We start from the raw sequence: 26,466 nt of genomic DNA on the forward strand, positions 1-26,466 counted from the left end.
CACCAACTGCTGACATCAGCCATAAACATAATCTCTTCTTACTTGAGATTTTTTTTTAAATCAATGTAGTGACACCTTCTAATGACAAAAAACAAAAAACCCCGCTATGTTTCGCATGAGTGAACACACTGATGTTGTTATATAATGTTGTGTTTCAGTTTTGCTTTGAGAGCACACATATATAAACTGAAAGGCACAGTCACGCCGTATAATGAACAGAAAGAGCTCAGAGTGATTGCTGTTCTTGTTTCGCTTCTTCTTTTTGTTATCAGACTCATTTTTGGTAATTTCAAAACCACTGGCTCCCTCTGACTTTAACTTCTTTACTCAGGCAAAGCCAGTCTTATGGCCAAAATTAAAATTAGCTTCACAACAAGGTGTCTCCTCTTTCTTTGGCTTTAGACTAGCAGCACGCCATTCTACTCCTCCCCTAGTGTAATCTTAGCCTAGCACACACTTCCCACGTGTGCACACACACACATTCACACACACACATGCACACACAGGTTTTTCAGGTCAGGTCAGTTTTTTTTGTTTTTTTTTAAAAGATCAAAAGGTGAGTACAGGAGCCTACAGCATGGGGAAATGGCTGCTATGTGTTGCTAACATGCAGAAATAAAACCCAATCAATCACTACTACTGACAAGGGTTGAATTTTACAACAAGGGGAGTCGGTTTATTGTGCCAATAATGCAAAGCACAGCCATGAAAAGGTGCGGTGCGTCACAGTATAGACACTGTGGGTCAGAGCGAAGATGACAAGAGAGATCTGTTTTGCTTTTTGCAGTCAGTTTTGGGTTTATGCTGCGCACAGGGGACACACACACACACACACACACACACACACACAGATAAAGGAATGCATCTCATTCTTGGCAGCCTCATGTCTGGGCTTGCACTAATTGCACATGAACAGCGTCAGAATGGTCTAGAAAAAACATCCCTACACACACACACACACCAGACCTAGCCACACTTCTGAATACATCAAAGACACACTTACAAACATGTGACTACTGCCATACGAAATGCTTTGCATCCTGCTTCACCTACCTCAGAGCAGACTCAGCTATCAGGCAGACACACAAGTTTTGAAAAAGAAAACAAACAGATTACCTGCGTGTGTGTGTTTGTGTCTGTCTGAGCTACTTTCAGGGACAAATTTCAGACTTAAGACCAGTTTATTGGGGACCTAGGACAATATGTGTGTGTGTGTGTGTGTGTGTGTGTGTGTGTGTGTGTGTGTGTGTGTGTGTGTGTGTGTGTGTGCGTGCGTGTGCGTGTGCGCGTGTGTGCATGTGTGTGTGTCGGCTCCCCGTCTCTACAACAGCAACAGATTTATTCTATTGAATGCAGTGACAGTGAATATGAACCTCATGTAAACTCTGCACGTATCATTACACTTTGTGATTAATATGTAATAAATTGTGAAGAATTAACAGGAATTCCTCCTCTGTCCTGTCGCAGGGTGAGTCAGTGAAGTATTTCTTGGATAATCTGGATAAGCTTGGCGACCCGGTAAGTTGTTTCTCTTTGCACTAATTGTTATAATCAGTCCTGTAGATATTATAGTTAATATTGCAACACGTCTAGACAATTTAATTTAACACCGGCACACAAACAGCTAAGATTATTGTTGAAGGATGCTGACGTTTCAGAAGAAGAAGCACTTTAACATGAGAAAACTGGCATGTTATCACCTCTTTCCTGATGTTTTGCCTTTTTTCAGTGTTTTCAGTAGATATTATATGTGTTAGTAGGATTTATTTTGTAAGATAAAATGTTTTTCTGTTATTTTCCTCAAATTACTGCTCAATATCCACCTTCTTTTGAAGACTATTTTTATTAATTTTTCCAACAAATCTACAGTACTTCACTCACTTTGTCCCTACTCTTCTTTCTCTTCTTCTAACAACTAAATAAATAACAATCTTTCACCACTTGTAAGGTGTACCATTACATTTATATTTACAATTATTTTCATTACCGATTAATCTGTTGACTGTCTATGTTTGGTCTGTAAAATCAGTCTCCCAAAAACCAGGATACAACCTTAATGTCTTTTTTGTCCTGACTAACAGTCAACAACCCAAAGACGTACAGTTTAATATCATAGAGGACTAAAGAAACCAGAAAATATTCATGTTTCAGACACCAGATTGAGAGAATTTTAGCATCAGCATCATTATCAGAATAGCTGCAGTTAATTTTGCCAATTGACTTATCGTTGCAGATCTATTTATATTCAACCCAGTCCTTCATTTAGCAGAAGATTCCCAGCATGGCTTTATCTTAAATAAACAAACACTCACTTTTCCTCTTCAAACATGTGGGGGGGGTTTTCTCCATATAATGGAAAACTATTATTTTTAACCCAGACAATGTTTGGAGAATCCCTTTCTTTTTCAGTAAGCAGTAAGTAGCTTAATAATAAATACATGTCTATACATTAATATTCTTTATCTCTCTAAATAAGATCCATATGATATGAGTGAAATAAAAAAAAGTTTGAGATCATATTAATAACATCCTCCCAAAACTCTTGTATTTAACACAAACCCACGAACAATGAACAAGAGTAACATGAGACTCTTTGGATTTATAACAAATATCAGGAATATTGTCATTATATTTATTTAGTTTGAAGTCCACATCATCCAGGTGTACTGGAGCAGCTGTAACTTAGTGTTATTTATTTGTGTCTGAGCCGTTACACACGCTTCCCTCCGATCTTTACATCCAACTTCCAAACTGCCATTTAGACTCGAGACTTTAGAGTTTTCAGCAGAACCAGCTTTAAGCCGGATATAAACTAATGTTAAACTTCTACCTTTGATTTTTTCCCAAAGATGAAAGTACGTAGGCTTTTCAAATGTTGAGAATGAATAAAGCTTAAAATTTGCTAATATTTTTTAATTGTTTCCTTAAAATGTTGATACTTTGCTGTGATTCCCTCAAAGCTCATAAATGTGTAACTTCTATATAGTTCATAAACCTTTTCCTTGATTAAGGTTGAAAGCCTACATCAAACGTTTGTGGATTATATGAAATATTTCCCCATATTGGACTAAAACAAAATCATGTGTTCTCAGGTTTCATGTATTTCTTTACCCAAAAGTAAGAGTAATGTTTGCACAAAAGATAACCTGAGGAAATGAGGTTACGTTGTGGTAAAGACAGAGATTTCAAGATAATAGGCTCACTAATTCTATGCAAAACAAACTTTCCCTACTCTCAGCTGCAGTCTCTTTTTTTTATTCATCTACATAATTTCTGTCTTACTGTTGTAATAGTAAAATTCCAGCTAGCAGAATCTATCGCTCAGGGTTTTATGGTATTATATTCTTTCTAGTATTTATATAGACTTTCGCTCATTGTGTCTTTCCATCTCTCCACCAGACTTATCTTCCAACCCAACAAGACATCCTGCTGGCCCGCAGGCCCACCAAGGGCATCCACGAGTATGACTTTGAGATCAAGAACGTGCCCTTCAAGATGGTGGACGTGGGAGGGCAGCGCTCAGAGCGGAGGCGCTGGTTTGAATGTTTCGACTCAGTCACCTCCATCCTCTTCCTCGTCTCCTCCTCCGAATACGACCAGGTGAAGACTCGCTGCTGTGCCAAACGCTTGCCATGGCATCTAATTTCCTCTCGCGCACACACTCGAGATAGGATGATAAGTGGCACGTAATCAGTTTGTTCTAGCAGATAATGTTTGATGACTTTTTGATAAGTCATCATCGCCGTGTCTAAATGTGCATTTATTTCACTGCATGTATAGACTCCACAAATAGAATTAACAAATTATAACTCAATCTGAAACTATTATGTGATCATCACACATGATTCTGGGTACCATTAAAATAATTAATTAGTTGCAGTCATAAAGGTGATACTGATATTTTATTACTATGTTATATATCAACAAATGTTGACAAAAACACATAATATAAACCTTATTAATAAGGTTAATTAAATTTAGGTTATTACATAGATATGACCATGATATGCACTGAGCAGACCTGCCAGCCTGTACGCTTTTTGACATCAAAGTACACTGGTACAATTTGTCACTCTAAACTGCGCAAAAAGCTGGTGACGCCTGTGAGGTCAATTGTGCACATGCAGTACTCAAGACTAACAGGCAGCAGCGTCTAGCCTTCTGAAAAGCAAAAGAGGAAGAAGAGTTTGACCAATCATAGCGCCAGATTCATTCCCCTCTCTCTTTCATGGATGAGTAATAAGAGCTGGATAGGGCGCCACTGTTCGGCCTTGCAGCTAATTTTTCCCTGTGGCCATTCACGGTATTGCAGTGAAAAATCCCCCTGCAGCCCAAAAAGCATTTTTCCCATAGACCACCATTGTGAAAGAGTCGTTTGTAAAACAGTCAATGGGCTGAGTGGGAACTTGTGGGCGGGGCCAGCAGAGGAAACACTACTACGTATATTCAGTGGGACGCACAACGCGGAAGCAAACCCGCAAGCTAGAAACTTTTTTTGGCGTATGTGCCAGCCAAGCAGTTCTTATAGGACTGAATGGGCGTCATTTTAGGTCCGGTACCCAGCTCTTATAATACACCCATGCTGTCTTCACCCAAATATCAAGCGTGGATGATCATGATTGACAAATGCATAATGTCATTTCAAGAGACTGTAAATTGACAGCAACACAACATCGATTTTATCCCTCTTGTTCCCCCTCCTCACTTCAGCTGGCTGGTGAGGACGGTCCTTTTAACCTTTTAACTCCTTTGTGAAGGTAAATGGACTGGGGTGAATATTTAACGTTAATAACATTAGACCCAACATTACGTAATTTGCAAGCTAGCTTGCTTGTTCACCAGGCATATAAGTTGGCAAAGTAACATTAAGTTATATTGTCAGTGTGTCGCAGATTGATAAACATGACTTTTCATAGTAACTTACTGTATTCATAATCATTATTGCAGCCAATCCCGTTACTGTAATGAGAGGAACAGATCATGGCACATTGACAACAAAGCAAGTGCATGTGCCACACAAGTAACGTTACCTAGAAAGTTACCTGTGTGTGTGTGTGTGTGTGTGTGTGTGTGTGTTGGCGCTGTAGTCTATAACTACTCTAGGAACATTTCAAGGAAAGGAAACAACCCCCCATTGTAAATTAAGTACCATATGTAAGAAGGGATGTGATTACTTCGATAGTTTCAACACCCGTGTTCATATTCAGCCTGTTGTTTTTGTTATTAGGTCATCACACCATTAAGCAATAGTCTTCCTATAATGAAAACCGTTGTATTAACCAGCTCTAAAATATTTATTTCATCATAGCCACAAACTAGTCTGTTCAGGCTGGTTTGTGTTTTACAGCTACATTGTCATCATCTTTTCAAATTGGCTGAAAATCATATTTTCAAAAATCAAATTGGTTCAAAGTTTGATTATTGTGGAGGTGTAAACAATAGAAACTTTGTAAATGCAGCAGTAGTGGTAGGTTAGTGTGTAGCCTAAGTGGAATTGTATTCCTTGGTAAGCTGTATTTAGGCAGGTGAAAGATAAATGGATAAACAGGCATAAATGACCAACTAACAGTACAGACATCTGCAGATATTTCTGTAAACATTCTGTTAATGGTATCTTCATATCAGTACATCTCTCACTTTTTTGTCCGTTTGACTGTTGTATGTATGCAAATGATGTACTGTAATGCGTATGTATGCAAATATGTACAATATTTCATTGTGTGAACAGCAGTGATTTGCATCTGACACATCTAGGTTGCTGAAGTTGTATTTAAAAGAAGCAGAGCAGAACTTTTTACACTTGAAAAATAAACCTCCTGGAGTTCTCTGAGGTACAAGCTATGTAATGGTGACAGTTTCTAAATGACCTCAAGCATTACTTTGGCATGTCTGTATTTTTTTAATTTCTTATTCCTTATCAGCTGATAATTTACACTGATAGCGATATGCATATTATGCAATGAGCTAAAATCGTCTGATAAGAAAGGCCCAGCTGGTGCATCATGGGAGCCTAGGGGTTAAACCGTTACGTCCCCTGTTGTCATCCAGCTGGTGACCTTTGTGATATGTCATTCCCGCTCTCTCTCTCCATTAATTTCCTGTCATCTCCCATAAAACGCCCATAAAATGCCCGTAAAATGCGAACTCTCTACAGCCAAATATAAACAGTCGTTTGGCATCGGCACGTCTAAATAATTCTGTGGGGAGTTTTTGCCTTATTCCTGTAATAGACACACTCGGGTGATGCTGTCTCAAATAGCTAAGAGACGTACCCAACTTCGGTATACAGCTTTCATCTAATCCACCAGTCTTAACTGTAACTTAACTGGGAAACCAGAACACTCCCAAACAGTGAATCAAAGTGACAGCTCTGGTTTCTCTTTTCTTTTTGTCATAGAGACAATACTCATTATAAGAGCCTGGCTAACGTGACTGCTGTGGTCTAGCTAACAGACAGCAGCTTTAGACATTGCCAAAACTGCTGCACACATGCTAAAACATAGACCCAAGTAGACTGTACTTGGTTCATGGGGAGAAGAAGAAACCAAAACCAACATCCTGCACCAAACAAGGACAAATGCATACCATTACATCCCTACTTCACACAAAAGCCAACAAGATCTCACAGGATGTCCCATACTAGATTCAAAGGGACTATTTGGAAGGGTGCCATTAATGTCCGTATGCAGCTTTATTGTTTTTTTTACTACTTTGACTACATTTAGTTCAGTACAACAACACAGTACAATATCATCAGTATTAGTACCAGTAATAGTAGTAGAAGTTAATCCCTCTGTTGTGTTTAACAGGTGTTGATGGAAGACAGGCTGACCAACCGGCTGCGTGAATCACTCAACATCTTCGAGACCATCGTCAACAACCGCGTCTTTGTCAACGTTTCGATCATCCTCTTCCTCAACAAGACGGACCTGCTGGAGGAGAAGGTGAAGAGCGTTCCGCTCAAGGACTACTTTCCCGACTACACCGGCCCCGAGCACAGCCTGCCGGACATCCAGGCGTTCATGGTGGAGTGCTTCCGGACCAAGAGACGCGACGCCACCCAGAAACCCCTGTACCACCACTTCACCACAGCCATCAACACGGAGAATATCCGGCTGGTGTTCCGGGACGTCAAGGACACCATTCTCCATGACAACCTCAAACAGCTCATGCTCCAATGACCCCTGTCAACCTGTGAAAGTAGAGGACCTGAATGGGGACAAACCACCCCCTTGTTCCTGAAGAGGACTTGGGAGAAACCAGCCTCAGAAGAATCTGATAGATCTCAGTTTCTTCTTCAGCCGTTTTTATGTTAGTTTTTACTCTCCTCTTTTGAAGAGATGGCCTTCTTGTTAGTTCGGGGTTTGGTAGGGGAACAAGTCAGTAGGGCAGACTGTCTGTGGTTAAAAAAAAAAAAAAAGAAAAAAAAAAAAGAAAGACATGCAGGTGGTTTGGATGTTGGATAAGATCTGCTACTTCGTCTTGAGACTCTGTCCTCTGACCTGAGAGCCTTCCAGCACAAGACTCGTTGAGGCTTTTCGACTAACAAGGTGCCGGTGCCTGGCGGAAACCAGCAAAACATTTCACAAACCGGGCATATGGTTTTCCTAACCAGATATACAACTTACCAAGCTATAACCACGGTGAAATAAATACTTTGTTAACAAGTTCAAACGGCATGTAAGCAAAGTTATATGGTCAAAATGTACAAAGACCATCTGTCTGTGTTCTCAGAGTTTGATTTGCCAGTCTATGTCCTAGCACTGAATTCATCAAGTCCAAATTCACTCCATTATTTATGTTGCACTGCCCAGTGCTACCTTGTGAATCCCTGTAGTTTTTAGACAGGATTGTCAGCTTATTGATGATCTGGTCTACACATTTGTTTTTGTTTTTTCTCTTGTATTCTTGCACCACAGTTCCTCTTTCTCCCAATCCCAGTTGTTTCTATTTCTTGGTTCGAGATCAGCAGGTTTTAGGGTTCGGCACAGAGCCATTTTTTGCTATGACAAGGACCAGTTCATGGTTAAGATACAAAGAGTAGTTCAAGATTTGATGTGTAGATCGGCTCCAGCACTGGCACCTTGTCTGTGGAAGACTGCGAGAATTAACCTATGATGCCTTTCCATAAAATGTCTTAATAGAGACCTAATCACTGTGCCAGGGTCTCTAGATAATTTAAAATCAATCTTAGCTAAAACAAGTTTCCATGCAAGTTGTCCTTTTTTTTTTTTTTTTTTTGGTCATTCAGAAAATGACCTTTTATTGGCACATTTGGCAGATGTGCCAACAAGTGAACATGCAGTCCACTGTTTTCTCAGGGTTGAAACAAAAACCGGCGTTCATGATGATGTCATTGTTGAATGATTAGAATAATCTAATCTTTATCTGGGTGGCAGAGCGGCGAGACTCAGCCAGGCCTCAGTACAAGTTAGCTGGGTGGTGATTGGTACTGTATCCTCCTGGCTTTGACCCCAGAACGTTGGCCCAGACCCCCCCCACCCACCCCCACCCCTCCTCTGTTTTCATCTCTGATTAGATGCCTTGTAAAGGGACAGACCTCCTGTATGCCTGAATGATGAATGTCTATTAATAAATGAGCAGAGGTTTGTTCTGCGTGTGTCTGAATATACTGTAACCAACACTGTTATGGTGAGATGTACCCCGTCATGTGAGAATATCTGTGTTGGCACTGAGTTTTGACTCCAGACGTCTTTGAAAAACCCCTTGAAGGGATTTTTTTTCATGCATTCTTGTGCTGTTTAGGATTTCCCTTTTTAAAATATATTATGAATTTGTAGGAAAAAAAATATATAGACAAAAAAAGCTACTGGAGTTGAATACCTTTGTCAGCGACTGTATTCTTTGTTAGAGGACAACTTCCAGGCACTGTTAAAATCTCTGCTTCTCTGCCAAATTAAATCACCCCATGCTTTCTTGGGACTGTTCACACAGAAGGCAAGCTCATAGTTGAGCTTCAGTTTGCTTGCAGTCCTCGCTTTGTACATACTGTAATCTGTTGCCATGTAAATAATATTCAGGTTTATCTCCTTTATATGTAAATGGTTGTAGAAATGGCGTATTTTTTCCATTCTGAATGTGTTTCAATCATTGCTTTTCCGATTGAAGATGACCTTTTGATGTAGATGTATTTTTGTGTAATTTTTTCCATCACCTTACTGAAATTCATTCCTGTGTCAATTATAATGCCACTCTAACCTTATCAATAAAATACACTTTTCTAATGAAAGTATGCCCTTCTTTGTTTATTATACATATTAATGAGTATATGTTTTGGTTCTTTATGAATAACATTCACCCAAAAGTGAAAAATATATTTTTTTACAAAATATACTACCAAAATTGTACATTAAAAGTACACTTTAAACATTCTTTGGATAAATTTACAGATATGAGTTGGCAGTTCAACTTTTAAACCTAAAAGTGAAAAATGTGTATAAAATACAAATGTATTTTGTGTATAAGCAAAAATATTTCTTTTTAGCTTATTCTTTCCATCTTAGAATGACTATGAAACGAAATGTTAAACTTGTTTTCTGGTCCACTAAACACAAATACTACTTGAATCATAAAACGTTGTAACAACTGAGTAACTCCATACACTTGAAGAAGGCCACGGGATGTGGCTGAAAGCTTCTGAAACTGAAACTGGACCACGTGCTGTAAAGTTTTGTCAAAGAGAAGAAAATAGAGCAATAAAAACAAGAGTACTGCCAAAAACCGTTTCAAGATATTTTTCATCAGTAAAATATCAAATTTTTTCTCTAAAATAACATCGCAATTACTACCCTGGCCAGATCAAATACATCTCGAAAACAAATGTCAAATGTTTAGCGGGAATATTAACCTATTGCGTCAACAGAAAGTACGGTTTTCTGTTCCGAGGGGGTTTTACGCGAAGCCGGAAGTGGGCAGGAGTGAATCATCTTAATTTACGACGTAGACAGAAACAAGTCGGCGCACCACACCCACTGAACAGATCTTGCATATAGATGAGAAACACGCTCAGATAGGATGTTCATAAACCGTCACAGTCTCATCAGATAACTCATCTCCTACGTATCATGTTTTTCAACCAGTCGTAAACTAATACAGTAATTATTTAAACATAATTTTGTTATTTATATTCAGGCTTCCAACGTGCTACCCTGAAGGGTCTTTCCCTTCGCAACGGTTACGACCCTGCGCCCAACGTGCACACTTCTATAACTAAAAAAAAGTATGTAAAAGTGACACAACTGAGTATACATGTGATTAATAATGACACTTTGAATGACGGTACAAACTTTTGGGAAAATGCCTCACTCGATTTGATTTGCCTTGATATGCTGTTGAGCAGACTCGTGCATAATGAGCTCCGGTAAGTATCACAACATTATTTGTCACTCACAAAAGGACGAGACGTCACGTGACCTAATCACGACCAATATAAGGCCTTCTTATATTTGTTTAATTACCTGTATTGTGACTTACTGCGCTGCTGGATGGTTAAATACAGAAGAATACAGCTAAAAGTTTTGCACAAGTACAAGGTCACAGCCTGTATTAGTGACTTCCTTTTATGTCTTAATATTAATACTTAATTAACCCATCGACCCATAATGTGCACTAAAGAACAAATAATACATACTGTACATTTCTATATCATCAGATATATGTACAAGTTATCCAAAGTAGAGCTACTGAATCACTTTATAAAATGAAAACCTGTCCAAATTCTCTGATTCCAGCTTCTCACATGTGAATATTTTCTGATTTATTTAGTTGTCTATGACAGGAAACTGAATATATTTGGGTTGTGGACAAAACAAGACATATGCAGACGTCATCTTGGGCTTTGGGAAACAGTGATCGACATTTTTCACCATTTCCTGACATGTTATTGACCAATGAGGGGCTGAAGGCGGGCCATCACATGACGTCACTCGCCCATTTTTCTAGGTTGAGTGACGTTATGCGATGAAAAATGTCCGTCACTGTCAAAGCTCAAGATGCAACTTAAAATTTTGTCCCAACCAAAAGATATTCAGTTTACTGTCATGGAGGACTAAAGAAACCAGAAAATATTCACATTTAAGAAGCTGGAACCAGAGATATTTTAGTAGGTTTTCTTTGAAAATGGCTCAAAACAATTAATCAATTATCGAAATAGTTGGCGATGAATTTTCTGATGATTGACTTATCGATTAATAGGCTAATCATTGCAGTTTTATTGTTAGTTACACAGGAGCACTACTCTGTTCTTGTTTTTCCCCACAGAGGTGTGCCCATTCTGCGGGAAAACATACAAAAGGTTGAAGACCCACCTGCCCCACTGCAAGGCAGCCGCAAAGTCCAAAACACCTCCAACCCAACATGACGTCACAGCGAATCCAACTACATCGTCTTCTCAGCTGGCCGCAGGCTTGTCGGAGAACAAGTCCACACAGACAAAAAAGAGTAAGAAGGTGCCTGAAGTGTCATCAGGACCGCCACCGTCATTATCACCAGCGACTTCTTTGAAGAGTGCGAACACATCGTTCGCGTCACAGCCAGCATCGTCGTCCCTGAGTTCTATATCTCTTCCCCCATCAACTAAGAAGAAGAAACAGAAGCTGTCTGATCAAATCAAAATGGCCTCCTCTACCACCATCTCCCTCGACTCCTCCCCGTCGCTATCTCCTTCTCCGTCTCCTGCCCTCTCTAAGCCTAAAAAGAAGAGTCTCCGTACTTTGATAGAAGCTGCAAAGTCCAACCAGGTTTCTAAGGGACCACTGGGGGGAACCAGCTCTTCCTCGCTAAGCCCGGTTACTAGTCCCCTAAATTCAGGGACCAAGACTAATCCAGACTCATGTGCCTCTCCTGCGCTTCTGTCCACAGACGCCAAACCCAAACGTGCCTCTAAAAAGAAGGTGTCACAATCTCTCTCCAAAACCAAAAATACCTCAGCCTCTGTGGACTCGAAAGTGAAGGAAAGTAGTGCAAGAGGCACAGCAAGAAACAACTTCTGGGAGGACAGCGAGGGGGAAAGAGAGGATTTATCTGGGAATGAGATGCTCTGGAAATCTGAAAGAAGTAGTCGTCAGGCCAGAATTACCCTCCAGGATGTTAAGACCGCGTTAGGCCGAGCTAAAAACAACGGTGAGTCCAGCAGGATGGGCATCCTGGGCCAGATTGAAAGCAGTCTCAGTCCAGTTCCAGCAGGGAACCAAAAAGAAGACGTTAGCTGCTCGCTAACAGCTAAACCTCCATCAAACCAGCTGCCCAGTACCAGTTTACAACATAAGGAGCTAACACCAGCTAAGAGAAAAAAGTCCAAACAAGCATCTCATCTAATCCCGCTGCAAGACGACGGTTCCCTTCAGTCCAAACTATCCTCTCCTGCAACTCCGCTTCTCTCTGACCATCTATCGTCCCAGGTGAGCCAAGCCACGCCCCTTCCACTTACATTCACCATGAACGAGGGGCTGAAGTCGGGCCATCACATGACGTCACTCACACACCTTTCTAGCCCTCATCGTTTCCCTCTCGCTACGCAAACTCTGCCTGTCAGGGTGGAGACGACGGAGACACTGCGGCTCGAGGCCCGGAGAGAAAACACTGCCGGTGATGGAGCTAAAGGTCAGTATTTGACGGAGAGATGTAGAGCTGGCTATCGAATCTCAGTGCATTTTTTGGTTACAACTGAAATGTGTCTCAGGTATCAGAAGCTGGTGTTGAATGTCTGGTCAGATTCACAATCTTGTTCAGATAGTTTCATGTTCGCTTGATTGTGTTTAGACAACTTTAATGTTTCAAGTCTGTCTTAAAACAACAGTCAGAAGTCTAAATGAACATTGAAACATGTTTTTCCTGCTGTAATCATTCCTCCTGTTCATACTGCATAATGCACAATCCTCCTCTTTACGTGCAAAAATGTGTTTAGAAGTTTATCTGAAGATAAAGATGAAACTTCATCCGACCAAATTTGTCAAATCAAGTCAATATCAGTCAAAGTTACAGCCTGTTTAGTATAAAATTCCTTCTTTTTGTTTCCATCCTTTCGCTGCAGTTGAACAGGAAAACACAAAGAGGGAATTTTATACTAAAAAGACAGTAACTGTGGCAGATATCTACTTGATTTGACCAACTCAGACGGCTGAAGCTTCATACAAGCTTCATATAAACTATCAAATATATTTTTGCTCATAAAGAAGACTCCACTACTTACATTGTAAGTGCATTATGAAGGGATCTTCTAATGCCCAGTATGAACAGGAGGAATGATTACGGCAAGAAAAACCTGTTTCAATGTTTATTTGGGCTCCTGATTGTGGTTTTAAGAGAGACTTGGTTCATGTTTGTATTCCTCAAAGTGAGGTATTGAAAAAAGCATAATTGTGGTATCATACTGGTGATGCTATCCAAAAATTTGAACAATACACAGCCCTAGTGAAATGAAGGGGGATGTGTGTGTTGTGTTTGTGTGATGATTCTTTGTGGACTTCATGAACTGCAGGTGGTCTGAACCAGCGGAGTCTTGGGCAGGTGAGACTGAGGGAGCTGCCAGAGTGGCTGGCCTGCAAATCCCCCAGTCATCCTAGAGATGTAGTGGAAATGATGCAGAGAGGTCAGTACTGCACACAACTCACACACTAATATACTGTCCGGGTCACACCAGTAGGCCTCGTGTTTGTCTGATTTTATGCTTTTAAAGCGATACATCAACATTTTGGGAAGCATGTTGATTCACATTCTTGTAGAGAGTTAGACGAGAAGCTTGAAACCAATCTCATGTCTTTCCGTTTAAAATGAAGCTACAGCCAGGAGACGGTTAGCTTAGCTTAACTTAGCTTAGCATAAAAACATGAAATAGGTAAATACACGTAGCCTGGTTCTGTCCAAATGTAACAAATTCTTCCTAAAGGCACCTCTAAAGCTCACTATAGCACTCACTATTGTTTGTTTAAAGGACAGGTTCACAATTTTGCAAGTCTGTCTTAAATCAACAGTCAGGAGCCAAAATTAGCATTGAAACAGGTTTTTCTTGCTATAATCATCCCCCCTGGTCATACTGGCTATTAGAAGATCCCTTCATAACAATGTAAGTGATAAGGACCAAAGTTAATATGAAGCTTCAGTCATCCAAATGAGTCAAATCAAGTTCCTCTTTTTGTTAATATACTTCCACCGCAGCTCAAAAGGGAAACACAAAGTGGGAATTTTATGCAAAAAAAGACGACATATGGCAGATATCCACTTGATATGACTGACTCAGACTGCTGAAGCCTCATATAAGCTTCAGGTAAACTTTTAAATGCATTTTTGCACTAAATGACTGTGGACACACTGTGGATTTTGTCCCCCATCACTAAAGTAAAGCACATTTGAAGGGGATCTTTTAACAGCCAGTATGAAGGAATGATTACAGCGAGGAAAACCTCTTTCACTGTTCATATGGACACCTGACTGTTAAGACAGACTTGAAAAATCGTGAATCTATTCTTTAATTGATACAAAGAAAGTGTAAAAATTACCATTTGTGGCTTGTGTTCTTGGCTGGAAGCAGTGACTGCTCCCAGCCAAGAAATAGTCTGGCACATAATGCAAACCACAACGTGCGGTTTTTACACTAAATAAACCAGATATAATGTGTTAATTAGTGAGATGTGGAGGTGCTGGTTGGCACATTTTGTTATCTTTGGACAGAGCCAAGCTGGCTGCTTCCATTCTTTATGCAAATCTAACTGCCTCCTGCCTTCAGCTTTGCATTTAATGTATAGATATGAGAGCGGTATCAATCCTCTCATCTCTGCATGAAAGCAACGTATTTCCCAAACACCGTAGCAATATTGAGTGTGAAGTTTTTACATGTATGTTTTCCTCTCCTCCTCTATGCTTCCCTCAGGCTGGCAGTGGTATTACAGGAGGTATATTGATGTGAAGAGAGGCAGTGTTGGTGGACTGGGCATGCTGTTAGCAGGATACTGTGTGCTCAGCTACATCTGGAGTTACCCTCATATAAGTAAGTGCGCGGATTCCTCTGAGTTTCCTTATATAACGGTTAGATTTGGAGATAACTCAACATGTCAGCGGCTGCTTCTTTTTCCAGAGCGTGATCGCTGGAGGAAGTACCACTAAGGTCAATGGATGATGTTTGGACAAGCGTGACTGTGGAGGAGGAAACAGCAGCTGTGGCAAGAGGGAAGCTTCAGGACTTTTAGGCGTCTAACCTGACATTAATATATAATTAATCCAAACATTTCCTCTGGATTTGTATCTGACAAATTGTTTGTTTCAGTTGAACAGCTGGAACTGTTGCAATTCTGATGTTTCATTCTCAACTGATTTGCATCTGCCTGTGGGCAATGTAGCTTTTAAAAGGTTTAATTTCAGATTATTTATTTACTTATTTGTGTTTATCTTATTCACTTTGTGTTTTACTTTACAGATTCAGTGTTTTTTTGTGAATAATCTCTACTTTGGAATCAGTTAAAGAATCCAAACGGTTTTGGTTTATGATGAGAGGAGTCATTTGGACGTCAGTGGCCATGTTACACTCCCGATGTGTGTCCCAGGAGCTCCACTAGGTGTCATTGTTGGGTTGTGTGTTAACAAACCCAAAGAACGGTTGTGCAGTCTAACGTTTGCTATGCAGAGTTTTCTTAGCTCCTTTGTGTGTGTGTGTATGTGTGTGTGAGAGAGAGGCGTTGGTGCTGGGGTCCGTGAGAGGATTAAAGGGAACTAACAGATTTTTAACTTGATAAAAATCCTTCCCTGGAAGCCCAGATGTAGAGAGAAACATGAAATCATTGAAATGTCCTGAGATCAGTATCTGTGTAAAGATCATATCTGTGAAGTAGAGGGTTACAAATCTGTTTTTCTTTTGCAAATGCTTCCCCCCCCTGTCACATGATGTTATTATGCATGCTTAGTTCATCAGTGCCAGTATGAACACTCACAGAATAGTAATGGAGGGAAGCTGAAGGAGGTTCTCAGCCAGACCGGACCAGTTTGTTATTGTATTCAAAATGAATTTATTGTTGACTCTCCTTGCTGCTGTAGTGAACACACATTAGCTACAAATGAAGAAAATGACGGTATTTTTTTTGTGACGATTTTTTTTTTTCCTGGCGCCTCTTCTTTAGCCAACACAATAAAAAATAATTTCCATTTTCTCATGTTTTTTGTTTTACATTCTTTTCTTTTTTTTTCTCCATACAAAAATTATAAATATTTTGTGTTTCACTTTTCATTTTTATACAAAACAACAAACTATACATATCAAGTGAGACAAAACAACAGTGAAAATGGAGGCAGAAAAAAATCTCTGCACTGAAAACAGGTGAGAAAAAGCACAGTATGTTACTACCAGGCCCTCAGACACTGATATGCATCCAGATAACACAAAGTTTTGCCTACACTGGACTCTAAAACTATTTTTTTTTCTTGCAGGTATAAGTGCTATAGAGGCACTAAATCTTGCAGCAACCACTTGAAAGGGGCAACAAATCACACTTGACCCTTAAACGTGACATTTGAAATTGCTTTCAAAAGCAGAGAAAAGTTTTCTCAGTGTGCACTGGTAGATAGAAGAAGTCTACTGGAGCTGAGGCAGAGATACAGGTAGGCTGCAATGGCCACTGGCACTCTAACACAAAAGAAAAAAAAAAAAAAAAAAAGACAGATGAATTCTCTATCACTCCATATAAAAAGGCCTTCAGTCTGCTCTTGTAGCCTATTGGCAGGCATATTTCACAGATACATTTGTAGGAGAAATGTTTGCACTATCCAGAATCAACCCCGAGAGCCGTTTAACACATTTTTAACCGACGCTTTGGTCCTGTGGTGGTTTTGGCAGAAATCATGCTTTCTTGCATACGCCATAGTGCAGATTTCTGAAGAGTCGTTCCAAAAAAAAAATCAATCCAAAAACATAAAATACAGGGGAAATATTTAGGAGTAGTTATAAAAGTTTTGGCTCTAGAAATGAAATAAAAACTCATAAAATACTAAAAACTCTGAACACAATAGGAGTTAAAGTCAGATTAGGGGCATGACTTGAGGACAGTAAGGATCTGAGGTTGATTCTGGACAAGACCACACTCTCTCCTATTTATTTTGGTTGTGCTGCTGAGAAGGAAAAGAGCGTAAATGTGAGAAATGCTTCGATGGAAAGACTGCAACATGAAAAAAAACAACAAACACATCTTGGGAGACTGAGAAAATACTTGAGAATGGCAATCAAACAACCAAACTACATGAAATCCAGACCAGTGTGTATGTATTCAGATTAACACACACACACATACATACACACACACACACTGATAGACATGTCAAGGTAGTAAAGCATAGATAGACAGATATGATCAATATATAATTATATGCAAAAAGGCAGACAGACACATACAATCAATGACCCTCCAGCGTCATTTAAACAAATCAAGTCATGTTCACAGAGCCGGGGAACACACCATAATGAACAAAACAGTGTCATTTCTAAAAAAAAAAATAAAAAAAAAATGAGGAAATAGAAAAAAAAAAGATAAACACATTGTAACATATCTTCCTCAATCTGAGGACTCCCCCTAACACAAACACACTATGAAATGATAAAGTGGTTGAAGTCGATGTGTCTTGTCTTGTGTGTGTGTAGGGGCTTGCATACCTTTAAGGTACAAAAGAAAAAATGCCAAAGAAAATGTGACTTAAGCACAAGAGAGAAAAAAAAAAAAGCACTGCAGCATACAGTATCACTACTTTATATGTCTATGTGACTAGTTTGACTGCTTTCTAGTGTGATTACGAGGATATCCTTGTTGCATGGCGGCTGAAAAGCAGGTGAAGAGGTTTTGGTTCTGTTCCAAATGTTCACATTCTGTTTAGCCGAGCGTACGCTGCGTTTCCGACGAAAGCCTCATATTTTTTTTTTAATAGTTCCTGATAATAAGCCACAGTACGTTTAGTGCAATTTGTCTATGTGTTTCTGCTGGGCTTGCCTTAAAGGAAATATACACACCTCTGAAACCGTAAACCTACCTAACACATTGTAGAAAAGCGTGTGAGTGTGTGTGTGTGTGTGTGTGTTTGTAATGCAGGAAGAAAGTGAGTGAATGTATGTATATTTTTTTTTTTTTTGAATAGAACTTCTTCATGTAAACACTTAAAAATAAAAACCTAGAATTAGGCACAGAGTCGTCATTTAGTCTCCCCTCCTCATCCCTGTTCTTCAGCATAGGTAGTGGTGGGTTATCAACTGGCACAAAGTTTGAAATGGTTTGTGTGTGCGTGTGTGTGTGTGTGAAGAGAGGAGCAACTCTTGCATTCAGGGCTGTTTGCAGACCCTTCCCCTTTAAAAAAAAAACAACAAAAAAAAAAACGTTAAAATAAACATTTTCCATCTGTTAGTCCATTGCATTGCACACATTCCCGGATCTTTATAGGTGAATTATAAGTGCCTGTGTTCAACTCGCACACTGACTCCTTCGTCATGCCTCAAAAAATTAAACCATAAGAAACTTAAAAACATGCTACAAGGTCGGAGATGGTATCACAAAGAATATACGCCTGAAAGAAGAGTTAACCTCTCTCCACACAGGGTTGTGAGGGAATACAACAATCTTACAACAAATAAAAAAGAACCATACGTTAGGGATGATGTGGAGCGACGTGTCGACGGTCTTAACATTCCAGGATGCTGTTGACAGCCGCCTCTAGAGCAGAGTCGGTGTCGGTGTGAGGGGGTGAGGTGAGCTGAGGGGAATTGAGGGGCTGGATGGGGTGGGAGGAGAGGTTGTGAGACGCCTGGTAGTGCGTCTGTCCTCCCGACGTTGCTGCGAAAGGTGAGTGGTTACCTTGGGGATAACTGTTGGCAGCGATGAGGCTGTTGTTGCTGGCGCTGCTGGGCCCGAAGCGTTGCTGGGATCTCTTCAGTTCCAGGACGCTCTTGTTTTCTACGTGCGGAGGGTGGAGTCTATCTGCCGCACCTGTTCCCGCGGCCCCACCCCCTCCCGGGTCTCCGTACCCGGGCTGGGAGTCTGTCCTGTATGGTGGCTGCGTAGAGCCTCTGTCTGACTGATTCCAGCTACAGCTGGGCGGCTGAGAAGGGAAGGGATCTTTGAAAAGTTTGGATTTCACCCCACAACAGAAGTCCTCCATGAAGCTGTCTATAAAACAAAGAAGACAAGAAGAGTTACATAAAATCTTTCTGTGGGAGAAATAATTACTCCAAACGGCTTCACCCTTCATTAGTTTTTACCTGGATCCACTAGTACCATGCGTTTGTCTTGTGTCAGGTTGCTGCGCTCCTCTTGGTTGAAGGTCCTGTCAATCATCACCATTTCCGATGATGGACTGGAACGCTGCGGGGAAGTGAGAGGCTACCTGTTAACCTTGTGCCTGTCATGACATGAAACACATGTATGTATGAAAGTATTTGCTCATGTGTGAACCTACCTCAGCTTCCACCATCAGTAGCCGTCTGTACTTGTTTACCATGGCCTGGGTCCTCATCAGCACATGAGTCGCTACTAACTCAAATTCCTCATCCACTGCGAATAGTAAAACACAAAACTGTAATTGGATGAAAGAACTTTCACAAACGCAGGAAGCGAAGTTGTAGAGTTGCAGACTTAGCGTGATATAATTTAAAGGTGTACCCTGTGAGAACTCGTCCTGGCTGGGCGGAGCCCCCTGGAACACGTGGTAAGGGAGGAGTCTTTGCAGCGCGTCATCGATCGACGTGAATCGACATCGATCCGGTGTCTGAACTCCAATGTGATCCTTCCTCAACTGTTGTAAAATCCTGAGGAGACGGAAGGAGGAAAAAGACAAACTCCTTTAATGGCTGATGACAAGCCATACGAACACAAGACTACACATGAAATTAAAAACAAATATCTAAATAACACACGGTATGTCAACAGACTCACATTCCTCCTCTTGTAAGTGGTGGCGGGGCAGGCCTCTTCTGTGCACTGACCTATTGAAAATGAGTAAATAACAAAGTTAATACCATCAACATCATCCCTATCATCCAAAAATCAGCTTAAAATATACACAGACATGCAGAGGTGCAGATTAAGTTGTGTACCTGAGAGTTTAGGGTTGAATCTTGTGTCATGGTTTTCATGGCTAAGAGAGATAATACAAGTAACAAAAAAAAAAAACTCATTAGGTCAAAGTGCTGCAGAATTTTTACACTGAAAAAAATTATTAAAGCAATAACAGTTTTTGTTACCATGGATGCTGCTGAGCTGCACCTGTCTGTCCTGTTTGAGAGCAGGCGATGAAGAGTTCTGGAAAATAAAAATGAAAGTGATGTTGATCAGATGAGAGTTTCCAGGAAAGAGACACAAACACAAGAGCCAAACAGGGTGAAAATGAACTAAACGCCGTCAGTAGCAGTTAATTTCTTTTACCTGTCTGTAGTCTTGTTCCTGTGTCACCGTACCAGGTAAAGGGGACAAAGAATTGCAGTTCTGAGTTTGAGTCACTAGGAGGCGCTGCACAGGGCTAGCTGACACTTGGCTTTGACTGCCGACCCCCACTGTTGCCGGGCCAACCAGCGTCAGCCGCCCAGGAGCACACGATGTTTGCACAGAGGTGGCGCCCGCGCAAGAAGCTCCTGTCCATGTTTGAGTTACACCCCCTCCAACCTGACTGCCACTGACCACTCCCTGATTCAAAATTAGCTGCCCTCCTGGTGGTGCAGTGAAGTTTTGCCCCGCAACAATCTGCACCGCGTTCTGACTGGTAATTAGAGCGTTGGAGTTGGGGTCAGTGGGGCCATTGTGGATGGTGTTGGCCTGAGTGAGCGCCAAAGAGCTGGGCAGCAAAAACTGTCCAGGTGGTACATTTGTCTGGGCCTGCACTTGTTGCTGTTCCAGTGGCGGCTGCACTACAATGGAGCCATTGGCTGCATAGTGTCCTCCAGAAGCAGCAGTGTTAGCGTTAACTACATTAGCCATGGTGGTGGGAGCGGGCTGAAGACCAAGGCTGTAGACAGTCTGTGCGCCAGCTTGATGGGGTTTAGGCTGGATAGGTCTGACAAGAGTCTGGGTCCCTCCCGGTCCTCTCTGGATGATTATGTTTTGAAGGGGGATGTTTTTGAAAGGTAAGCCGACTTGGCCTACCTGCCCTTGGGTAGGGGCAAACACCTGCCCCCCTGTTGGGGCCCCCGCCGCAGCTACAGGCGCCCCCGGCCTCAGCACAATCTGAGGAGTTCTCTCCAGGCTGCTAAGAGTCATCACCCCACTGCCTGCCCCGAAAGAGCCCAACACCTGTATGTGCTGGGCGGAGCCATTGGGCAGCTGGGACACCCCTTGCAGGAATTGGCCAGCGGGGAACGCAGCTGTCGCCGTGGTAACCACACCCACCCCACCTCCATAACCCCCAGAGACCAGCTGGGAGGGGAAGGGAACAGGAGCCTGCACAAGAGTGGGAGCGGGCTGGGAGTCTAGTAAGGCCTCCTGGGCCAGCGTCTGCTCCGTGATGTCGGCCTCCAGGAGAGACTTCTGGAGGATGTCAAACGGCTGGTCCTCTCCCCCAAGACCCACCCCTCCAGGCGAGGTCCCGGTCCCCAATTCATCCTCGATAAATGAAAGGCTGCTGGAGAGCTGGAGGCCTTCCCCGCCTGAATCGTCGCCAAATTCACCCATTGTAGAAGAGCCATCCTTGAGGCCAGTGTTGGAGCCAGCCTAAATGAAGCATTTAGGGATAATGAGAAGAGAGTGGAAAACTATTTGCATGTGAACTGCATAAAAGACAGCTTTCCCCAAAGGCTTGTGTCTTACATTAACTATAAAGGAACTATACTGTAAACTTTTAATCAAATAGTTTACCATTTTGGTCTCCTAACACATTAACATTCATCCAAAAGTGCATTTCCCCCTGATTAGGACTCACTGTGTCACTAGCGAAGAAGGATCCATCTGAACCATAAGCTGCATTTGTCACATCATCCTCTTCAATCTGCAGAAAGAAAAAAAGACGGTCAAACCAACTCAAAAGAGAATGGACTCGGTTATTTTATGCATTAAAGTCAAAGCATCTAAATAAGTGATTCAAAGACACACTAAAAGGTTGGAAGCAAAAACTCTCAAAATGGCAGAATACAGTAAATAATCTGCAAGAGTCACTCACGGACTTGCTGTTGCTGCCATGGAGATAGTCATTCAATGCATCCACATCTCTGAAAAAGGTACAAAAGAGGTTTTTAGGGGCCTAGAACAAACATCTAATCTAACATCTAATGTTCTTAGCTAGTTCAGAGTAGGGTGGCAGAAAAGGTTTTTACAGTAAATCTCCACTAGACATTTAACTTCCCTAATTCTACAAAAGAGGAAAAAGATAAAGCTGTATATACACATGGTTTTGATTACAAAGAGGAACCCTCATAATATTGCCTGTCTAGTTACATGAGACATAAGGGCAAATATAGAAATGTGTAGCCACACTGTGAATTGCCCGGTGAAGACAAATATCAGTGCATTCATTCATAAAGTGATGGTATATCAGTTTTATAAAAGGGGGTTTTTACCCTAAAATATCCAGAAGACGGCGATCGTCCTCATCATCCATGACACCTAGAAGAGTACAGGGGGGGGTTATGAGTATGCATGGCTAATAACTTGAATAATCAAAGGAGTGAACCTCAATTGATCGCTTGTTTTTTGTTTTTATTCTGGAGGTAGGAGTGTATGAGCTGTAAGGGCTTAGCTTATCGTGTTAGCATCAAGGACATCTCACTCACAGATTTCCAGCAGGGAGCATGGATTCAGTCATTTAACACCCTTTGTTTCCAGTAACAGGATGGGCTGCAGGGTGAGAAAATGCAGTTGTAAGATTACAGAGTTATATGTGTGAGATAGAGGGTGTGGGAGTGTTGCGAGAGCGAGGGAGAAGACGGGTGTGTGGATGGGAGGGGGGGTGGTGGAGGGGGACAGATATGTTGTTCAGTGCTGTGGGAGATCAGTGTTTAAGTAAGGGCAGGATGTCCTTCATCCCCTCCTACAGATGCATGCCTCTGACACACAAACTTCCCACCCATTACTTCCCTCTGCTGTCCCACATTGGTTGTCTCTCGTGTCTGCACAGAGTGAAAATGGCCATTTGAGTGTAAATAACTCCACCCTGCTCCATTTAAACCTTGAATAGTTGTTTGAGTTTCTACATTGGAAGAAAGAGGTGTTGGCTTTATGTTGTGTCAGCCAACAAAAGTATGTAGCAGTCTCGGTGCTACGTTTTAAAAGGGGAAAATCACTTATTTTGGCACTATCTTGATCCAGCATAGTAGTGGTTTGTGAGTGTTTGGATGTCTATCAATTTACTGTCTATTTTTATTTTAATAGTTGTATTTAACCAATGCAGATCATGTGTTATAAGAATATTTCATTGGTCATTTATGCAGTAATTGAACATAATTCATTTAGAGGTTAGTTTATACTGTGTCAAAGTCAAGGGGATTTGTAGGCTTTGTGTTCCTGAGTCGGTGCAAAATGTAATGACTGCAATGCTACAAAATGGCTGTTACCATGCCATAGGCTGTCTTTACAGCTGAGCCACGTTCATCCTCCATCTTTGGTTCAGGGAGAACAAAGAACGACAGGGTTGCAGTTTAAAAAAAAAAAAAAAAAAGGCTGTTTGAACTTAATGTATTATGAATTATAAATACTAATAAATCTGCTAAAGTAAATGATATTACAGAAAATCAAGGTTTTAAATATTAATGAAAATACAGCTATTTTCCCCCCTCAGATAGGACAAGCTACCACAGGCAGTGAGGCACTTTTGTCGTTCAAAAGTAGACACAATGCTACAAAAATGTGATTTAAAAACCCCATGTAAACCTATTTATACTTAAACAAAAGTACGGAAACCAGGCGATTAACATAGTGACGTTTTATTTAACGACGACGCTTCCAATATTGACTGTAATGTAAAATAAATATAAAAAGAAAAAAAACAATATTTTAGCTCACTAATCCAAAATCACCAAACCAACGTCTTAACCGTTAAAGCCGACGTGTAGTTAACGACTCATACTGACGGTTGAACATTTATATTCAACCAGAATTCAAACGTTAACGTTAAGGCAAAGCATTAGTGCCTAATCTGACTAAAATAACCATTTGAGGTGGCAAAAAGCAATGTTTTTGAAGATTTTTCGACAAATTTGGTAAGGGTTGACAAAATGAAGCCGTCTTATCCGAACAGTTTGAGGATTTTTGTATAATTTTGAGCTGAAAATCAGCCTCCCAAATCCGCCCTTTAGCATACGGTGCTTCGACGCCACCATGCTAGCAGTAGTCCCTGTTGTAATCCTGCCAATGCTGCTGTTGGGTTTAGAAAGCCGGCTAATGTACAGCTTGCAAGTTTTATTTCCAAAAATAGACTGAATCGACAGAATGATAATCGCATTCAAGCAGCACAAAAACGCCCGTCGTCGACGCTGACGTGCTTCTTTCTTTCTCTGTTGGGGAGGCTTTCATTTGTCCTCTATGTGGCTCATCTGCCAGCACGAAAAACGTCACATTTGTCTCGATATGCCGAACCGACGCGTTTCAATCGCGGGGGTTTTCTACCAGCCGTTGTTCTGGTCGGGAAGCTCTCCGCGACATTTTAACGGTAAACATCGGCCTTGTTCTGGGGTTAGCTAGCCACGATGTCGACGACGCCTGTTTTTGAAACGGTCGGTTGGAATTCACCGAAAATGCTAAAGGACAAAAACCGTGTCGATCCATAAATATTTATCCCGATTAGCATAACATAAAGACGACTCAAAGAGGCGAACCCTTTACTCCTGTCTCACTCCTCTTGAAACCCAATATCTCCATTTGGCAACTTTTAATTTGCTCCCCCCCTCCTTCTCCTCCTCCTCCTTCTTCTCCCTCTCCCACTCATATATTTTCCTCACTGTCCCTGTTCTGTCTCGGATAGATTTTTCTCTCCGCTCAAACTCTCTTCCCTCCCTGAAGGAAGGGAGGAAGGAGGCTGTGTTGTGTTTTTTCCTTGAAATTTTTATCACAAAATTATAATACACTCAAAGGGGAAACTCACCGTCATGAAAAAGCAGTGCCTTGTCAACGGGGTTTCCTCGCCATCACCGCACGGGTTGTTGGGGTAGTGCACAGAACAAGGCAACCCAAAAAGCATCAGTCCACAGCGGCAGCACACGACTCTGCAAGTTTAACACATAAAATGTACAAACATGGGACGAATTAATTCTCAACACACATTTTTTTTTAATCCAAAAATATTAATTATAATTGCATGTTTCACTGCCCCCTATGAATAGCAGATATTAGACTTTACCATTACCAACGGTAGAGGGCGGGCCTCTGATGTGTGTGTGTATGAGTGTGTGTGTGTGTGTGTGTGTGTGTGTGTGTGTGTGTGTGTGTGTGTGTGTGTGTGTGTTTGTGTATTTTTGCCACACCTTGACGTCGCTCAGGTGTGACAGTTATACTGTGTATACAAGTTACCTATTAATCCACGTATTTTACACATATTTATTTAATTATGTCATTTAGGCTATTGCTGTCTAGCGTTTGTAATTATGTGTGTTTTTTCACGTCTTTTGTTACTTATGTTTTATTGTTTGTCTACTGTTTTATAGTCTTATATCTTAACTATTTTACTATCATTAAACTTTAATTAACCTACTTACACAGACGAAAATCAAAAGTTTTAAATTAATACAGTGCCTACTCAAGTTGTTGTTTTGAATTTTTGTATTTAAATCCCACATTAGATATTATTTTTTAATTAAAGCATATCTCTTTGATCTTTCTCTGTACGCCTATGCTGTAAACTATATATGAATATAAATACCATAATATTCGATTATGAATAAATACATGAGATTTCCCATTTAATACTGTAATAAAAGTGCAGCATATCCACATATTTTATACACATATATTTAGCCTGGTGCTGTCTACTGTCTGTAATTCTGTGTGGGTTTTTTATGTCTTTTGTTAACTTATTGTTTGTTTTTTACTGTTTTATGGTCTTATTTCTTAACTATTTTACTATTGTGAAGCACTTGTTCTGTGAAAGGTGCTATACTAAATAAACTTTATTTACTTACACAGATGAAAATCAAAAGTTTTAAGTTAATACAGTTCCTACTCAAGTTGTTTTGTTTTGAAATTAATTAAAGAATCTCTCTTTAAACTTTCTCTGTATGCTTATGCCATAAACTGTATGAACATAAATACCATAATATTATATTATTAATAAATATATGAGATGTCCCGTTATGTAATACTGTGAAAATAAACAGGGAGATTTGAATAAACATGGCTTAAAAAAGAGCTGAAAGGGTTACTGAGTGCATGTCAAGGCTCAAGGGAAATGTTAATGTGATAGTATCTTATGGAGACTGAATGAATTTGTTCCTGTCCAAATAAACACAAAACCGGGGTAAAAAAACATACATTCACTCATTGGAAAAAAACAGTAATTGCTACTCTTTCCTTT

The 26,466-nt window shown here is 40.7% G+C and overlaps 3 protein-coding genes across 4 annotated transcripts in view; 2 read left to right on the top strand and 1 right to left on the bottom strand.

The window, feature by feature from the left end:
* The window catches only part of LOC137171501 (guanine nucleotide-binding protein subunit alpha-13-like), a 13,604-nt gene extending 4,354 nt beyond the window's left edge, over window positions 1–9,250 (top strand). Inside the window, exons 3-5 of the mRNA XM_067575454.1 lie at window positions 1,468–1,518; window positions 3,400–3,600; window positions 6,810–9,250. Coding sequence (XP_067431555.1) covers window positions 1,468–1,518; window positions 3,400–3,600; window positions 6,810–7,181 — 624 coding nt within the window. The 3' untranslated portion in view covers window positions 7,182–9,250. The remainder of the gene's footprint in view (window positions 1–1,467; window positions 1,519–3,399; window positions 3,601–6,809) is intronic.
* A 245-nt stretch (window positions 9,251–9,495) lies between these two features.
* si:dkey-21c1.4 (uncharacterized) lies at window positions 9,496–16,156 on the top strand. Its single transcript, XM_067575669.1, has 5 exons — window positions 9,496–10,381; window positions 11,281–12,621; window positions 13,499–13,609; window positions 14,888–15,004; window positions 15,092–16,156. The coding sequence occupies exons 1-5, from the start codon at window positions 10,372–10,374 to the stop codon at window positions 15,118–15,120; spliced, it is 1,608 nt and encodes a 535-aa protein (XP_067431770.1). The 5' UTR covers window positions 9,496–10,371; the 3' UTR covers window positions 15,121–16,156.
* Window positions 15,987–25,225, bottom strand: bicral (BICRA like chromatin remodeling complex associated protein). Of its 2 annotated transcripts, XM_067575668.1 has the most exons (14): window positions 24,776–24,837; window positions 23,516–23,560; window positions 22,736–22,799; window positions 22,523–22,568; window positions 22,126–22,174; window positions 21,889–21,954; window positions 20,403–21,680; window positions 20,222–20,279; window positions 20,075–20,115; window positions 19,914–19,963; window positions 19,641–19,786; window positions 19,438–19,532; window positions 19,241–19,343; window positions 15,987–19,148 (listed from the first exon to the last, which is right to left on the bottom strand). In XM_067575668.1, exons 4-14 carry the CDS (start codon window positions 22,561–22,563, stop codon window positions 18,664–18,666), a joined length of 2,412 nt encoding a protein of 803 aa, XP_067431769.1. In that variant the 5' UTR covers window positions 22,564–22,568; window positions 22,736–22,799; window positions 23,516–23,560; window positions 24,776–24,837; the 3' UTR covers window positions 15,987–18,663. The 2 variants fall into 2 exon arrangements, with proteins under 2 accessions (XP_067431769.1, XP_067431768.1); XM_067575667.1 differs by lacking the exons at window positions 23,516–23,560; window positions 24,776–24,837 and adding an exon at window positions 25,042–25,225.
* Between the last annotated feature and the right edge of the window lie 1,241 nt (window positions 25,226–26,466).

The sequence above is a fragment of the Thunnus thynnus genome, chromosome 20 (genome assembly GCF_963924715.1).
Source record: "Thunnus thynnus chromosome 20, fThuThy2.1, whole genome shotgun sequence".
NCBI classification, from domain to species: domain Eukaryota; kingdom Metazoa; phylum Chordata; class Actinopteri; order Scombriformes; family Scombridae; genus Thunnus; species Thunnus thynnus.

Coding starts and splice junctions, on each gene's coding strand:
- si:dkey-21c1.4 (XM_067575669.1), top strand. Junction 12,622..13,498: donor TGCCGGTGATGGAGCTAAAG/GTCAGTATTTGA, acceptor CATGAACTGCAG/GTGGTCTGAACCAGCGGAGT. Junction 15,005..15,091: donor CTGGAGTTACCCTCATATAA/GTAAGTGCGCGG, acceptor TTCTTTTTCCAG/AGCGTGATCGCTGGAGGAAG.
- bicral (XM_067575667.1), bottom strand. CDS start 22,563: ATGGATGATGAGGACGATCGCCGTCTTCTGGATATTTTAGG. Junction 20,116..20,221: donor GCAGCTCAGCAGCATCCATG/GTAACAAAAACT, acceptor TATCTCTCTTAG/CCATGAAAACCATGACACAA. Junction 19,964..20,074: donor ATTCAACCCTAAACTCTCAG/GTACACAACTTA, acceptor CATTTTCAATAG/GTCAGTGCACAGAAGAGGCC.